The following is a 16,918-nucleotide window of genomic DNA, read 5'->3' as shown; positions in this document are numbered from 1 at the left end:
TTCTGTAAGTGCCCCATGATTGAATAAAGAAATAATTAACTGGTAGGTAGGCAAGAAGCCTGGGACCTACTATCATTAGTAACCATTCGTTCTTCTATTTAACAAATATAACTGGGGCCCCACTGTGTTTGGCAAAGTAGATTAAAAAGTTAATCCAAACAAATAAGGCCCCTGTTCTCCTAGAATTTAGAGACTAGGGAAGGGAGGCAGATAATCAGCACGCATAATAAACAAATGAGAAGCTAAATTCAGAGTGACAAATTCAATCATTGTAAGAAAGCAGGACAAGGTGACAGTGTGTTGAGTGGGGGATGCTCTAGGGGACCTGAGGCAGTGACACCTGAGCTGAGCACTGGATGGTGCAAGGAGCTAGTTACCTTTGATGAAATAATTTTCTAAGGAGAGGGATCAGAAAATGCAAGTGCCTATTGCCAGAGAACCAGACTCTACCACCTTTTTATTCTTTCCATACATCCAGCATGGCCATCTTTGTCTGCTGGTTGCTCTCCTTGCAGAACCAGGCAGGGCAGGCATGTCCTTGGGGCCAATTAGCTTTGCTCATAGACCGTCTGCCTACCTGGATGCTACCCCTCCTTCCTGCCCCTCTCACTCATGTCTCAGAGCTTTGCATAATTCCCACTTTTTCAAATGAAACCTTTCAAAAGCCTCCCAAGTAGGAGGGCTCCCTCCTCTTGATGAAGTCCTGGAACACTTATTGGTACTTGCTATCTTATTGCTTTACATGGGTAGATGCTGCATTACTGTGTACTTGAATCTGATTCCCATGCCTTTCCTTTCACTGTCCAGGGAGCTGCTCAGGGGCAGTGGCTTCATCCTCTCTGCCTCTTATATTTTCCAGGCCTAGCCCAGGTCCTCAGGAAGTCTGAATGGACACTTGGTCAAATGAGAGCCCAAGGTGCAGATGGAGGTCCACCTCTGGAGGAACATGGAAGCCTCACCTTTATCCTGGAATCTCTAATGTAGACAAGAAAGGAAAGCATTCCATCCAATTCCTGGGAATAGAACTGGCTTTGGAATTGAAAATTAGTTTCCAGAAGGATGATTTAAAAGATTTAAGACTATTATCAGCTTTCTTATGAGAATGCTTAGAAACTTTCATAAGAGCAGCAGCCATCCAGAAGGATAGGTCAGTTTGAAGATGAAAAGTTTGAGGACTGAGAAATCACGTGAAGAAGGCAGTGAGCCACCCTCCCAGATCTGGGCTCTATCCCATATCTCCATGTGACAGCTCTCCCAGTGACTCGGACCCCTAAAACGAGTACCATCCCTGCCCACCAGTAAAGCACAACTGCTTAATTGTAGCCAGCCTTCCTCCAGCTCAAAATCTTTCCTCCCTCAATATTCCCAGACATCCCAAGATTCCAGTGCTAGTCAGTCTCACCCGGAAGCTCTCACCAGTCTCACCCAGGAAGCTAGAATATTTCCCAATGAAATATGAGGGTACAAAATGTGCCGTCAGCTTCCAGGATCCTCAGCTGACTTGTTGTCAGGTCCTGAGTTGGAGGGAGGCCTGAGCGCCCCATGCTATGGCAAATGGGGATGAGGCATGGTGCCCGACTGTAGAGGAAGGAAAGCCAATGGGCATGATGATGAGATGAGCGTGGAGACGTGCTGGGCACTGCTGCTAACCTTTCACGAGGACCGTCCTGGCCTCAGCCCACTCGCTCCTCCCTTCTGACGTCAGCAGGCCGATTGGAGGCAAGCGTTCATCCTCGTTGGAAGCCATTTTGACTATCTTTCTCAACTGAGTGAACAGATCCCCCTCACTGAGACGGCGGAAATTAATGACAACATCCAAGACAAAGAACTGTGGGGGAAACAGGTCAAACACGTCACTCATAGCAGCTGGCCCAAGGTGAAGGGCCTTCACTGAGCCTTCACCTGTGAGCACAGGTGGGGGATACTCAGGCCCCGGATCTTAAGGTATGTGATGGTTCTGAACAGTCACAAGTTGGGGACCTACCCAATGCTGTTGACTGTGCTGGACTCCAGGCTTCCCCAAATCAAAGAAGGCCAGATTAAACTTAGCTAAAATAAAACTTTCTTCTGTGGTTCTCACTTCATGTAAAACTATTATGTTTGTGGGGAATTAAGTATAAATTGCTACAACTACTATTGGAGGGCAATGTCTGTCCAGCTAAATTGTGCATACCTTATGATTCAGCAGCAACTACTCTTATAAATACATACTTTAACCTAAGGCTTGAAGAAACATATACTCTCATGCCCAGAAGACATGTGAAGGAGTGTGCATTTAGGCTGTATTTGCAATAGCAAAACAGTAGAGAGAGACCAAATATTTTTCAGCAGAGGAACAGCTAAGTTAGATGTAGTGTATTCATCTAGTGCACATCCACTCAGCAATAAATAGGAATAAACTAGTTCTAGATACAGCTACAGGGATAGACATCAAACACAATGGTGAGTGGAGAAAAAAAGCAAGTTAGCAAATAATATGCAGAGGAAGATTAAAATGGAAAACATGCAAAATGCTCTATCCTTATGTGTGCGCATATACATGTGTGCATGTGTGTGTTCCAAATGAGGCCTGTGAGCTGTCTGTCATTCAGGAGCTTTGAAGCTAAGGTCTTGGGCTTCGTGAAAAGTCTTATCCCTAGCCCCAAGTCAAGATCCCTTTTCTGCCAGTTGATATGAGTGCCTGGTCTCATGCCCTGAGCAGCAGATACATGGCCTGGTCCAGAGCAGGAGCCCTGAGAGTATTTCTGGAATGGATGAATAGTACAGCATGCAGGAGCTGGGAAATTCTGAGTTTGACTTTTTAATGAAGATGGAGAAAAGTTCTTATTTGTGGCCAAACTGCATCAGGGAGGCTTCTGGTGGGAATAGCCAACCTAGGATGGCAGACTTTCACTGAGCTTCTATCTTAGACTGAAAGTGCCAGGTGAACCCAAGAAGAAAACATGGTAGCACAAATAGCAGGGGAATCTCTAGAGTAGGTGTCAAACTTGGGTTTTAGAAGAAAAAAAAAAAGAAACAAAAACAACATCAAACAAAAAAACCCCACTAAAACCCAAAGCCAAACCAAACCAAAACAAAAACAAAAACCAAAACAAAACAAAACAAAGAACCCCCAAAACAGCTTCTTGTCAGATGAAATAATTAGGTGGAAGCTCAATATAGAGAATCTATAGTCTGATGAGTGCTGCTAAGGGGTCAGGAACCTACATGCTTAGCCTGTCTCCTGGGTCCTCACGGGCCCTTGTGGGCTCCTGGAAGCCAGTGTGAAGACCTGAGCTGCAGGAGGCAGGGTATGAGCAGGCGGTACTGGCCAGGCCTATAAGGCCTTCTCAGCCTTGGACAGGCCACTCAACTTGTTTGAGGCCTCATTTCCTCTTCTGTCAGATGGGGATTCCAAGCACCTCTGCAGGTCACTACTGAATCAGGAGGGATGAGTAAGTGCTGAGCCTAGCACCTGGACATGGAGGTCTGGACAGTCAGTCCGTAAAGGTGTCCATCTTCTGTGTGTGGTCTCCAGGAAGGCCGCCACCTGGGTTATTCATGAGGAGTTGCTGAGGCCACGCTGGGTCTCATTAAAAGCCCACCATCCATTCAGACCAGCTGACCTGGCTGGTCAGGGCCAAAATGGGAGCCCACTGAAGTCATTCTCAATCGATGACTCTCCTTGTACTCATGGGAGATAAATGGGACTGACCAGGAGTTGAGAGAACCTACTCTATCCTAACTCACTGAGTGCCTCCAAGGGGAGGCTGAGCATCCCTGGTGAAACAGGAACTGATATGTATTCATGCATCCTCCCCAGGGCGGAGAGGCTGCAGCAGAGAGGGCCAGGCCACTTACCTGGTTACAGCAGGCCACGATGATGTGCTCTGGCTCAGGCATGACACTGCTCTTCTGGGCCACCAGTGTGTCCTGGGTGTGGCCGGGGAGCCGGTAGGAGGAAAAAAGCCCGTAGTATTGCTTCATACAAAGTGGCTGCCCTGACAGCTGGCCCTTAGCACAGTCAGGAGGGATGGAGTGGCTGGAGAGCAGCGAGGGAAGCAGGGGATCAGAATTGGGTCTACTTGACTTGATTAGGCAAAGCAGGGCACAAACACCAGAACTGCATTAGGATGGCAGTCAAAGAGCCACTTTCTGAAGTGGTGGAGTCCTGTGTTTCCACAGCCCATGGAGGGGTCCTCAGGGTTTTCTCAAGCCTCTGGGAGTCTCCTCATCACTGCCTCGGGCACTACATGTACAGAACTTTCATATTTGCCCTCATGACTTCACTCGTGCTGATCTTTGCTTGGCATGCCTTCACCCCACCCCTGTGCTCAACGAACGTGTTCAGAAAACTACTTTTTCAGGAGCCTACTCTTCCATCATCTCTTCTAGAAGCCTTCTCTGAGTTCAAGGTAGAAAGTTCTTTCTTCTGAGGTCTCAGCATCTCTTGTGTTCTTTACTCGCTCCCTTCCCTTCTGATCTGCCACTTCCTCCTCTCTCTTCTCCTTCTTTCTCCCTCTAGCTCTCTCCCCTTCCTCCCTCCCTGCTCCTTCTCCTTCTCCCTCTGTCTCTCCACTCTCTCTCCTTCCCTCCCTCTCAGGCAACACATTTTATTGAGCACTCCTCTGTGCCAGGCACATTTATTTCTATGATCTGGGGTTATAGTGGCAAACAAAACATGAGTGATGGGACACAGATCCTGGGATGTGTAAGTGGGGCGTAGACAACAAGCAGCAAGCTGATAAATGAGAGGGTTTCAGGTAGTGAGACAGGGTGACAAGGACCAGGTGGGAACTGAGCCCTGAGGATAAGAGGCAGCCCTGAGATTAGCTGGGGCAGAGTGAGGGTATGGTGTCCCTGGCCCTGCTGCTCAAAGTGCAGATGCCGCTCAGAACTCTAAGAAGCAGAAGCAGTTCTCAGAAACTTTTATAGCAAGTTAACTGAGGAATTCTATGTGTGTTAAATCTAAAATAAAAACAAAATATGTGGTTGTGTATTCTATGCCTTTGTACCATTTTACTGTGAATTCATTTTTGTAGTGTTTTACATTTCATAAAGTTAAAAAATACATTGGTCCTTCACCACAGATCATCTGAGGAACACCTGTCCAAGCTGGAGAGGAATCCAGAGAGGTTGAAGCCTGGTACATAGGCTCAGCGTGGGGAGATCATTCCCCTCAATTGGCAACTAGCAAGGATGAATCCACCATCACCTCACTCCCATGACTCCTTCTCTGCCTTCTCATGCATCCCCTAAATTCCTGAGGCACATAGCATTTTAAAGAGATCAAGGAAGGACAGTGATCACCCTAGGAAAAGGAACCATTAATGTTCAGTCATGTTAGCTGGGGTTAACATTATCCTGATGCTGGAGGAGTTGGGATGGGGAAGGGGTGAGGAGTCTACCTGCCCTGTGACAGGACCCGGGAATCCAGGGCTGGAAAAAGACAAGGTCTTTGCCTTCTGGGAGCTCTGTGGCTAGTGTGGCAGGGAGACAGATGACTCAACAGGCTGTGCCAAATTCGGGCACTACCCTTCCCAGGCTGGCCCCAACCTACCTGTCCAGCATCGTCTTGTAGTGGAGCACACCAGAGATCAGGCTGGCTGCAAACCTGCAGAGAGAGATCAGGGCTCAGGCTCCTTCCCTCTCTCCCACTCTCCTCTCCTTCTACTCCACATCCCTCTCTCAAGCTCAACCATCCCTCCCCGACCCTGCTGCAGGCATGCTGCCAGTCTTTCACAAGCCTTGGATTAAAATGGTCTTGTGGAGATAACTAGGAGGAGGGGGCCCTGGAGGGTAAATGGGGAGGAGGAGAAGAGTTAGGAGAGGAAGCTGGGAGAGGCCACAGAGCAGGCAGGAGAAGGCTGGATGGTCAGGGGTGGGGGTTGTCCCTAGGAAAGGCCTGTGCTGGGGCTGAGCTAGACCGGGAACCCAGGTTTGGGGAAATCCAGCCTCCTAGGAAAAGTCAATAATTTGGTCCCCTTAGTGCTAATGAAAATGAAAGTGGGTGCTAGGGGAAAGAAAAGTCACCACAGGACTGTGCCATAGGACTGTGTCATCTTAACTGTCCATGGATGATGACCCTGACCCCTTGGATGCAGCTTGACAATTGTTTTCAGAAGCTGTTCATCCATCTATCTGCACACTTCCTTTTGCCCACGGGAGGTCCAGGCTGCAGGTTGTCTGACCAGCAGCTGGGTTGGGCTAGTCCCCATGAGGAAGGAGGGGATGAGGGTTTTCCTGGCACAGCTGAGTCCTGCTCATAGGCCAATGTAGGCCCCTCCTCTTTTGTTTGTTTTTGTTTTTCTTTTCTTCTCTGAGCTGTCCCTGTGCTGTGCCATTGGGTTTGGATCTGCGAGACCACTGTAGGAAGACCCTTCCTCCCTGCCACATCCCTGTGTATATGTTCATCGCCCCTCCTGCTCCCCCGCAGCCCCCCAGTCAACATCAGTGGGCCCAGAGGCCATTCCAGTGGCTCAGTGAGCCCTGAAATTGCAGCAGATGGCAGAGGCTCTGGTGGCGGCAGCTGGCAGGAAAGAACCATTTCCACCCCCTTGGAGCCTCTGTTGAGAGCTGTGGGCTGGTGGGGGCACAGCAGAGGTCGTCTCAGACAGCCTGGGGCAGTGCATCCAAGGGACAAGTCCGAGCCTCAAGTATTGGTGGGGTCAGAGGATACACACCTCCTTCCAGAGCCTCAGCCAGGTGGAGAATGCCATGGGAACACCTGGGAGCCCATGACCTCCTCTAGTGCCCACCCCACCCCAAATAAATGTGTTCTGAGGAAGACTGGGTGTTTGTCACTCACATAGCAACCTCATCTAACCTATTTCCTGGACCACAGCCTGGACAGCCTCTGTCTCAGGGGCATTTGGCCTTAGAAGCTCAGCCAAGGCACAAGCCTCGATCTTTTCTTCCTGGTGCTGGGGCTAGGCCCCAGGCAGACTCTCAAGCTGTGAACCTAGGAGCATGGTGGCCTCACCTTAGCTGGTCACTTGTATCTTGGAAGTGCTGCCGGGCAAAGATCACTGCTGGGCTGGAGTTTACAGGCAGGGCCAGGCGGTTATTGAGATACATGTCATTCAGCCAGTATTCAGACACCTGTTGGGGAGAATGAGAGGGGCGCCATTACTCCCAGCGGTCATACACACCCCTCTGAACAAGATCACCTTGCCTGTGAAGAGTGCCAGTCCCATCCTGGCAGCCCCACGAGACAATTGGGACACTTTGTTGGATCATACACCTCATTCATTCGCTCTACAAACACACACTGTGCCCCAGGTATGTGCTAGGGGAAATGTGTGCTCTCTGGTCCACCATGACTGACCTTCATCTTTGCCCCATGCCATTTCTCTCTTCCATCCTAGTTTCCTATTCTGGGTGTTTGGTACTTCATCCCTGTCCCCTGCCCATCCTACGTGTGCTCTATTCCTGCTTTGCCCTCTTCTTTGCTTCCCTGAGCTAATCCCCATCTTCTGCTGTCCCATCTCTGTCCCCCGTCTGTCTCCATCTCTGTCCCTTGTCTTACCTTGTTGCCCCATTTCTATCTCTTACGCTCTCCTATCCATTCCCCCATCCCTGACCCCCATTGTCTTCCACCTCTATACCCTGTCTCTCTCCATCACTTCAACTCTATTCCCATCTGTCCCTTCTTGGTCCCCATCCTGTCTGTCCCTCATTTTTGCCCCTTGCAATACCCTTGTTTCTCTTCTCTTCCCTCTCCCCCAATCTGTCCCATCTTTGTTGCTTACCTGCCCTTCATCCAAATCCCTGTCTTTAAGTCTACTCCCTGTCCCCCACCCTGTGGGTCCCTTGTCTGCACTGCACCCTTGCCAGCTCCCTGCAGTCTGCCCCTCTCAATAACTCTTACCCAATTGGCAGTCTTCTCCTGTCGTTCCAGGAGCTTCTGCTGTAGGGTCTCACCAAGGCCACCAGGGGCCCCAAACTGCTGCACGATGGCCTGGCTCCTCCTGAACTGCTCCTCAGGTACTAGGTGCTGCATGCATCGCAGATAAGTGGCCAGGGTCTGCTGCAGTGGGGGCACTGGAAGTTTTGGCAACTTCTGGAAGAGAAAGTTCATAGGCACTTTCTATGCCTGTTCTTATGTGGGGCCCATCAGTGGGCATTAGACCATGCCTGTCCCCAAGTTGGTCTCCAGTTGGTGTCTCCATCAGTCCCCATCCTTGTTCCCTATCTTGAGTCTTGCCTATTTCCAGGGCTCAGCTCAGCAGAATTCTGACTTTAAGAAGCTCCTGTCATTTTTTCTGGTACCTTAGCCCTGCCCCCAAGAGGGGATAAAGTGTAGAGGAGAAGACCTTGATGTTTGTACTGAGTTCATGCACTGACCCTGATGCTGACAAGCTGCGTGATCTTAAGCAAACCACCTCCCTTCTGTGCCTCAGTTTCCTCCCTTGTAAAATGGGTGTTAATAGCCTCTACTTCTCATAGGATCAAAGAGATCCTATATGAAAATGCTTTTAAACCACAAAGAATAGGTCTTGATATTGGCTGTTGGTCACTGTTAATTTAGGAATTGTTCCCAGCTGGGGCTTCAGAAGCTAGTTTATCTCTGGACACAAAGGGTGTTATACTCAAGGAGAGACTGGCTCTTTTACATCTCCTCCTTTTCCTTCTTCCTCACTGAGCTAGTCACAGTCAGAAACCACAACTTTTCATATTACAGATTCAAGTTTACAAAATTGGTGGTAGGGGCCACCTTCTTTCAGGGGTTTTTCTCCTTGGGGTGGTGGGGCCAGGCTGTGGAGTAAAGGGACCCATTGAATGCTTGCCTCTGCTTGGCTCCTGCTGCAGCAGCCCTGAGCAGACAGGGACCAGTATGGGAGCCTGTGCTGATGAAAGAATGGGAGTCCTTGCCTCCCCGATCTTGTCTTTAGGGCTCACTGCCCTAGGGGGAGGAAGGGAGAGGTCATTGCCAGTTATGGGCTGCTCCTGCCCCAGCGAATGCTCAAGGATGAGGGTGGTCTGGGCAGCATTCTAGGTTGTTTAGTCCACTTCAAGAAAGCCAGGTTCAGGCCCCCCAACCAGCCATTCTGTTTCCCTTTTCCTTCTCTTGGGGTCTGGGGGTCTGTGTGGTGGGGGAGTGGGCAAGCACAGCCCAGATGGTGGCCTTGCCAAGAGTGTCAGCAGGCCTGTCTGGAGTCTGTGCTAGAGACAGGGTACCTTTCCTCAGGGCTCTGATAGTGTTCTGGGGCTCAGTCATAGGGAATCAGTGATGGGTAAAATGGAATGAGGCAGGAAATCTTGGCTCATACATCTCAGTCCCATGGGGCTTCTCTCTAGATTCTCCTGGGCTTCTAGCCGAGGCCTGGGGCTGGAGACAGGGACATGTACTGAGAATCTTTGGACCCTAGGGTCTCAGGTCAGTACACATTTCACAGGCACTTCATGTGAACCAAGCCCTGGACTGTACTTAGGGACAATGGAGAGAGAACGCCTGCTCTCAAGGAAAGGGCATGCCATGGACCAGACTCAACAACAGACACGTTCGTGAGCTGTAAAAGTCAGGGCAACATGGTGAGCAATTTCATGGGGAGAATCCAAAAAATTCTGATTAGGGTTTCAAATGAAGCCCCGGGTAAAGAGGTGGCAAGAAGACAAATGTAGCAGAGGGGCCGATGCTTCAACAATCTGGAGATCAGATGTGCTGCTCCATCGCTTAAGAAGGTGGGGAAGGAGGATGCCTACCTAAGGAGAGTGGCAGTGTCTTAGGCCAGTGGGGAAGATGGTGCCTAAGGCTCCAGGACTGAGCCAGCAGCTGAGGCTGGGATGTGACAAGGCTTAGAGAGTTCAGTCTTACCCTAACAACTCCACCAGAATCAAAGCCTTTGGAAGTGAAACCTGGGGAAAGGAAAAGCCTAGGGAGAAGAGTATCTAGCCCAGGTCAGGGGCTCTTCCTGGCCTTAGGAATAAGGATGTGGCTATTAGCATTTCTTCAACATTGCCTGAAGCCACTCCTAGGCCCTCCAGGCTCTCCCAGGATCCTCAGCAGGCTCAGGGCAAGACTGCAGCCTGGGCTTCATGCCCAAGAGAGGACAGGGCTAGTGGCCAGGCAAGTGCTGAGGCCAGTCCCATACAGGACTATTCTGGAAGCAGGGGTATGTAAGTGGGGAGGGCAGGGATGAGAGACAGGAATCTAAAAGTCACTCACAGGCTCCTCCTCACTGCTGGGAGTTTTTGTTGCTGTCTTATGGGGAGCTTTTTCCAGTATAGGCATCTTGGTGACTCCTGGCTGGGGAAGCAGAGGTGCAGACCTGAGGACCAAGAAGCAGGGAGACATCAGTACAATAGCCACATAGAGTTGTCATGGACCCTTTTACCTTCCATAGTCTAACCCTCCACCCCTACCCTGTAAGGAAGCCAGAGCTAGACATGGGCCCCAATCACACAGGACCTCACTGCAGGTCCCAATCTCCCAACCTCCAGACCAGCCTCCCTAACCACGTGTCCTTTCCGAGTCCCCAAAGAAGTTAGAGTGGGGTCTAAAGCAAGTCTTTAGCTGATACCTATTCCATAAGACTGTCACCCAGACTCAACTGACCACCCTAGGCCAGAATGGGAAGGAGCCTGTTGGGCTTGCTCACTCCAAATCATAAAGGGGTCATTGGCAGAGCACTTGCTTTGTTCCTGCCTAGGACTCAACAGATACATGTTTTGCTGATTAAGATCTCTCCTACTAGACTGCGAGCTTCTCCTGTTGTGTTCAGGGCTTCACCTCTGGGACCTAGCCAGTGACTAGCATGGAGTAGGATCAGTGTTGGGCAGCTGAATTGAAGGACCGCATGCTTGCATGAATGCACGGGTAAATGAATACATGTCCTCTGAGGCTGTGGGCTCCAGGAGGCTCTCTGGGCTGACCGGGAGCCTGGCCTGTGGCCAAGACAGGGGTTGTGGTGGAGGTCCCTGGGGCCTGCTGGATGGACTGTGACTTAGGCAATCTCTGGTTTGCAGGCCCCTAGTGAAGGTGGCATGGGAACACTGAGGAGATGCTACAGGGCAGCTGGGCAGTCCAGGACTCTAGGGGTCACCTGACTCAGCCTGGAGAGAAATGGATTAATTTTTTTATTTGCAGTAGAAGTGACCCAAGACAAGAGGGGCAAAGGCCTATTTAAGACTACCCTCTACCCTCAGCATATTCCCAAAGCAGAGCCTCAGAGTGACACACTCATGATTTCTACTCATCCATCCCCTATTCTCTCCCAAGAGCCTAAAGCTGATGTTTAGTCCATTTTATCCCCCACCCCCACCCCAGGCAAGCATAGCCCAGGTGGGGGCTAGGCTCTAGGCGCAGCTGACCCAAGGACAGAGCTTCCAGAAAGATGATGAATCAGGCTCAGGAATGGAGAAGCCTGGGGCTGCCTGGCAGTACTAGCAGAGAATACAGAACCTACATGAACTCCATGCCAGGATGCTGTGCACTAGGTGGTCCCCAGACCTGCTGAACAGCATTGTCATTGCCCCTACACCCAGCAAAATGGAAACAGTGGTATACAAGTTAGGGTCCACAGCAGGGCTGTAGAATTTGGAAAGGTCAGTGAGGGCAAGGTCAAGTTGGTAAAGGTCCTAGTGTGACTGGACACCCCATATCTTGGAGAGGTGTGAGGTTGGAGCACTATGGCTTCCTGGGGACCAAATGGGAGGGCCTGGTCCCTGCTGGGCAGGGGGCTGCTTCCCCCCCCCCCCCCCAGGGCCAGGAATTAGGCGGTGAATGCGGATATGTATGCGTATCTTTTTGCCTCTGATGCCCTCCAATCCATGCTGCCACCAGCCTGGCTTCCCAAGGGTGCCGGGAAGGGGGTGGGGGGGTCTCTCCTCTGAACTTGAGGCCCAATCGGAGCTCGGCCTCCTCAACACAGGCACCATGTAGGGACTCCCTGGGACCTAGCTCACACTTGCCACCTGAGGCTGCTCCCCACCTCCCACCTCCGCGCCAGTCGGGTGCGTACCCGCAAATCAGAGGGGTCCCGGTGAGGCCTGCAGACGCCCTGACTGGGCACACAAAATGCAGACCTTGGCATTTAGCAGATGGGGATCCAGAATAGAGAAGTGAGGACACGCACGTGGAGGCGCGGAGCATGATGACCAAGCCTCTCCAAGCCCTTTCCCCCGAACTTCTCGCCGTCCTGCTCCCGGTCCTGCTCCCGGTCCTTCTGCCTCCACAATCCGTGGGGAAGCGCCAGAGCCGCGGAATCCCACAATCTCCCGGCGCTTCCCCGACGGCCACTTGGGTTCAGCCCTCGGCAAATGCCGCGGATCCTGGGGCCTCCGGGCCCCGGCGCCTTCCCTGGACGGAGCCCTCCTCCACCGCCCTCGGCTCCCCGCGCTCCGCTCCCGGCGCGGCGCTCTCCCGCCCAGCCCCTCTCACCTGTGCTCCCGGTTCCGCCGCGTTGGCCACCGTACCCGGGCACCAGGCAAGACTGGGCGCGGGAGTGTCGGCCGGAAGGGATCCAGGGGCGCGTCAGCAGTCCGGGGGTGGGGGCCTCGGTCCGCGGTCGAGCCTCCGACGTCGCCGTCCCCGCGGCCTCCCCACTGGATGCCAGCGGACCGGCCGCGCCTGCCTTCTCCTGCGTCCTGTTCCTCCTCCCTCCCGTCTCTTTTTCTTCCCTCCCTCAGCCCCACCCCGTTTCTCCCGCTCCTCCGTCCTCGCCCCCACCCCCGCCGCCTGCGGCGATCCCACCTCCAGGCCCCCTGCCCCGGCTCGGACGGCTCCCCGAACGAGTTTGTGTCAAGGCAGCGGAATCCAGGCAGGAAAACGGGGTGCAGAACATTGCCCGGCCCGTGCTCATTGCCCCCTGCCCAGCCTTCCCCAGTCCCTGTGCTCTCCCAACTCCATTATCCTAGCCCCGGCTGCGGCCGCACCATCCTGGGGGAAGGGTTGGGTCTGGGGAAATCTGTCCCCTCCCCGCCGTCTAGGCCAGGCTCAAATCATACTACAAATCCTTTCAAAATGATAATCATCATCATCATCATCATCATCATCATCATCATCATTCTGTTTGTTGATCACTGGAGGTCCTCCTTCCTTGCTGGCACTATGGGGAGGAGGGGGTGGGGAGGAGTGGAGATACAGACCTGGGGATGCTTACAGACACGCAGCCAGAGGCATACAGTCCTCCCAGACAAAGCACTCCTCCCCCACCCCCACCCCAGATAAAGATCCTTACACAGCAACACACACAGACAGACCCACAAAGACAGACCCTGCCCAAACACACACCCAGCCCAACACGCGATCAGAGGACAGATGTGCACACACCAGTAGTGAGGACTCTCAGAGGCATTGATTAATACATAGGTGTACCCCAACTCTGCTGCCTCTCCATGCCAGAATTGTAGGGCTCCTCGGCCTTCAATCAGGCCGCAGACTCCAGGACTGGGAGTGGCCTGCAAACCGGGGCCTGCAGCTCCAGAGACCAGCACTCAAGGTGGGGAGACTTCTGACAGCCTTGGCCAGATGCTTCCACCAAGGCAGGGGTAAGGGTGGGGGTAAAGGGGGTGGCGCCAGCTCCCACATTGGCACCCTCTTCCCTTACGACTCAGACCCGCACAGCCAGGTCATAGCAGACACACCAACCTCTCCCCCACTCCTCGCAGGATAGAGCCTAGCTCTCTGACAAACACACATGACAGAGATCGACCTCTGCCAGGAACAGGTCGGCCCCTACTCCTCACCGAGCCTGGACCCGGCAGGATGCCACGCTAAAGGGAGGCCCACCCCTGACGCTTCAAAGCCCAGTGACTGACACAGGGAGTGTCCTCAAGGGGCGGTGCCTAGCGCACCCGGAGATAGCGGGTCCTCAGGCTCCCCCGGGCGGCACCCTGGGGCGCTGCGTTGGGGCTGGGAGGGAGGGGCTGTCGCGGGCTAAAAGGAAGTGGTGTCCGAAGGTGGGAGCCTTTGCTGGATTTGCTTTATTTCTACCTCCTCTACTAGGTAGCAAAAGAGCCACAGGCGTCCCTAGTGCTTGCCAGGCCCAGACCTGTGTTAGGGCTAGACCCAGCTCACCCTCCCCTCTGCCCTCCTGGCCCTGTGCCCGGCCGCCCACCCTCATCAGTAAAGAGACTCGGTCTCGAACAGATATAGTTTATTGATTCGGGCCGGAAGCACCGCGGTGCAGGGCGCCAACTTGGCACTGAGAGAAATGGGAGGAAAGACAGACAGACGCACGGTTCTACACAGAGGAGCCCCGAGGTGGCGCCTCGCGCACCTCTTTATCTCCGCAGGACCAGTATCGCATCTCATGCCTCTGTGCTCTATGCCCCACTGGACGGGAGGGAGGGTGACACAGAAAGGGTCATAGACGGGGGACCCCGACGAGGAAGTCAAGACGGGCGAGGCTGTGGAGGCTGTGGAATACTCGTTGGAAGGGGCCGGCCCTGAGCCTGAAGCCACCTTGACCCAAGAGGTGGGCGGGTGGGCGGGTGGGGGGGTGGCCTGGAGGAGTAGCGGGGCTGCTAGCTGCGGGTGTAGTAATTGTTGTAGACGTCCTCGCATTCCTCAAAGGGGCCCGAAGGGCTTCGGGGTGCGCCGTCCGGGTCCGACACCGGGCGCTCACGCAGGCGCACAGCATCATACAGACCCTGCGGTGGCTCCTCCAGCAGCACGTCGCGCTCCGAGCGGGAGCGCCTCAGGAGGCCCACGTTGCGCAGCAGCAGCAGGACGGGCGCGTAGAGCAGGTTGGCCAGGCCCATGCCAAGGCTAAGTTGCGCAAAACCGAGCGAATGCACTATGTGGCCCGCCACGATAGGCCCGAGCGCATAGGCCACGGAATAGGAGATGTCAGCGATGGCATAGACGCTGCCGTAGACCGAGACGTGGCGCACGTCCACGAGAAAGGCGAGGGTGGGCAGCAGTGCCGTGTCAACGAGCGCAATGCCAAAGCAGAGGCCACAGAGCGAGACCACTAGCGGAGCGAAGGAGCGGCAGGCAGGCACCACGCAGGAGCTGGCTCCGATCACTGCCAGCCCGAGTGCTCCATACAGCCACTGCAGGTGCGGGTAGCGCGCCGCCAGGCGCACGGTGAGGTAGACGCCTAGCACGTGCGGCACAAAGGCTGGCAGCCAGGCCATGCCGGTCTCCCATTCAGATGCCGCCATCGTGTGCTCCATCCACGTGGCGATGGTAGGTTCGAGGAAGGCAAGAGGGATGTTGCAGGTGGTGAGTGCCCCGGCCACCACCGCGATGTAAGGGTCCAGCATGAGGCGGTGGATGGGTGTGCCCACCGGCAGGTTGGCCCGCGCCCTCGTCGCGGCGGAGAAGGGCTTGGCCACCACCAGCAGCAAAAGCGCGTCGAGCAGCGAGACAGCGGCCAGCACCAGAAAGGGCGTGTGCTTGCCCGCGAACTGGTAGAGGAAGCCCCCGAAGGGTGGCGCCACTAGACTGCCGAAGCTGATGAAGGCCAGAGCCACGCCCAACGCGCGACTGCGCTCGGGCTCCTCGGGATACTTGTCGGCGATCATGGCAATGCCGGACGTATCCGCAAAGGCCGAGCCCAGGCCCTGCAAGCTGCGCGCAGCGAAGAGCGTAGCGTAGTCCTCGGCGAACGCGAACAGCAAGGTGGAAGCGAACAGGACCCCCAGGCCGATGAGCAGCGGCACATCGTAGCTCATCCGGTCGATGAAGGGTCCGCTCAGGGGGTTCACCAGCAGCTGCAGGATGGCCTTGGAGGCAAACAGCACCCCGATCTTCACGTCCTCATTCTCCGTCGCCGCCGTCGGGGACTCTGAGGTGTTGCCCCTGTTGGCGCTGACGCTGGCCGGAGTGGACAGCTGCAGAGTGGACACTTCGGTGCCCGGGGTGGGCCTGCGGGCCTTTTGCATGCCGGCAATGTAGTCGGGCACGATGGGCACGATGACCATGTACAGCATGTTGTCCAGGAACAGCGCCACGCACACGATGACCAGCACCAGGCGCCGATGCCGCCGGGGATCCTGCAGCGCCGCGCCCGCCGCCTCGGACAGCTTGACGGCGGCCGCCCGGGCAGCTCGAAGGGGACCCCGGCCCCGGCCCCGGCCCCGGCCCGCGGACGCTGCGGGTTCCATCGCCTCTGCTCCGCCGCTCTTCCCGGGACGCCTTCGCCGGGCCGAGCGCGGGCGCCCTGCAGCGCAGAGACCCGGGCACGCAAGTTCGCGGGCGCGGTCCGCGCGGCGCGGCGCCCCCGGAGTCTCAGGTGGCTGCGGGGCTCATGGCCCTGTGTCCCGGGAAAGGCGAAGACCCTGCCCCTCGAGACGCCGCGGCTGTTGCGAGCCGAGCCCGGACCGGCCGCCGCTGGCCTCAGGGCGCTCAGGGAAGGCGGGCGAGCCGAGGGGCCGGGGCCAGCGACCGAGCACGCCGCGCCTCTGGCTCGCGGGGAGCCGTCCCCGAGGCGTTGCAGGGCCGCCCGCGCGGGCCGAGGGGCATGATGCCGCCGCCCGCCGCCCGCCGCCGCTCTCCCTCCCCTCGCGTGCGCTCTTGCCTCCTCCGCCGCCGCCTCCTTTCTTTCCTTTCCACTCGGGGCTGTGACGCGGCGAGTCTCGGCCCCCAAGTGGTGCCCGGGCCACTTGCGTCGCTCATGCTAATGCGACGTCGGCGGGGCGGGGGCCGGGGGCCGGGGGGCGGGGGCCGGGGGCGGGGCGCGGCCGGGCCGGGGTCCCCTTCCCGGAGGCGCCGGGACTGGGAACCCTAGAGAAGGGTCTTGGTAAGAAGACCCCTTGGTCTTCGCCAAGCCCCAGAGGATGGATGCGCCGCGCTAGGAGCGGGCTGTCTGTTCCCCGGCCCCTGCCCAGTTCTAGGACCCGGGGGGCGGGGGGCGGGGGGCGCCCTCTCTGCCCCCCTCCCCAGGGGTCGCGCAGCGGCCGCTCTCCCCCGCCCGGCTGGAGGAGGGCGCCGAGGGCTGCAGATCTCCGCCTCAGCCTGGATCTCCGCGCACAGCGGGCAAAGAGCCCC

At 55.5% G+C, this 16,918-nt stretch overlaps 2 protein-coding genes across 2 annotated transcripts in view; both read right to left on the bottom strand.

Annotated features, from left to right (window-relative positions):
* Positions 1 to 14,236, bottom strand: part of CHAT (choline O-acetyltransferase) — a 52,902-nt gene extending 38,666 nt beyond the window's left edge. Inside the window, 12 exon segments of the mRNA XM_035707620.2 lie at positions 1,651 to 1,828; positions 3,841 to 4,021; positions 5,540 to 5,593; positions 6,962 to 7,080; positions 7,850 to 8,038; positions 10,148 to 10,228; positions 11,244 to 11,270; positions 12,362 to 12,454; positions 12,457 to 12,540; positions 12,542 to 12,702; positions 12,928 to 13,028; positions 14,202 to 14,236. Coding sequence (XP_035563513.1) covers positions 1,651 to 1,828; positions 3,841 to 4,021; positions 5,540 to 5,593; positions 6,962 to 7,080; positions 7,850 to 8,038; positions 10,148 to 10,228; positions 11,244 to 11,270; positions 12,362 to 12,454; positions 12,457 to 12,540; positions 12,542 to 12,702; positions 12,928 to 13,028; positions 14,202 to 14,236 — 1,303 coding nt within the window.
* On the bottom strand, positions 14,083 to 16,035 carry SLC18A3 (solute carrier family 18 member A3). The gene has a single exon (XM_025466349.3). It carries the CDS (start codon positions 16,033 to 16,035, stop codon positions 14,449 to 14,451), a length of 1,587 nt encoding a protein of 528 aa, XP_025322134.1. The 3' UTR covers positions 14,083 to 14,448.
* Between the last annotated feature and the right edge of the window lie 883 nt (positions 16,036 to 16,918).

Source organism: Canis lupus, chromosome 28 (assembly GCF_003254725.2).
Source record: "Canis lupus dingo isolate Sandy chromosome 28, ASM325472v2, whole genome shotgun sequence".
Taxonomy (NCBI): domain Eukaryota; kingdom Metazoa; phylum Chordata; class Mammalia; order Carnivora; family Canidae; genus Canis; species Canis lupus.
Note: the sequence above shows the minus strand (reverse complement) of the source record. Positions and strands in the feature narration are given on the sequence as shown.

Bases quoted from the DNA above. Each gene is read 5' to 3' on its own strand.
- SLC18A3 (XM_025466349.3), bottom strand. From the start codon at position 16,035: ATGGAACCCGCAGCGTCCGCGGGCCGGGGCCGGGGCCGGGGCCGGGGT.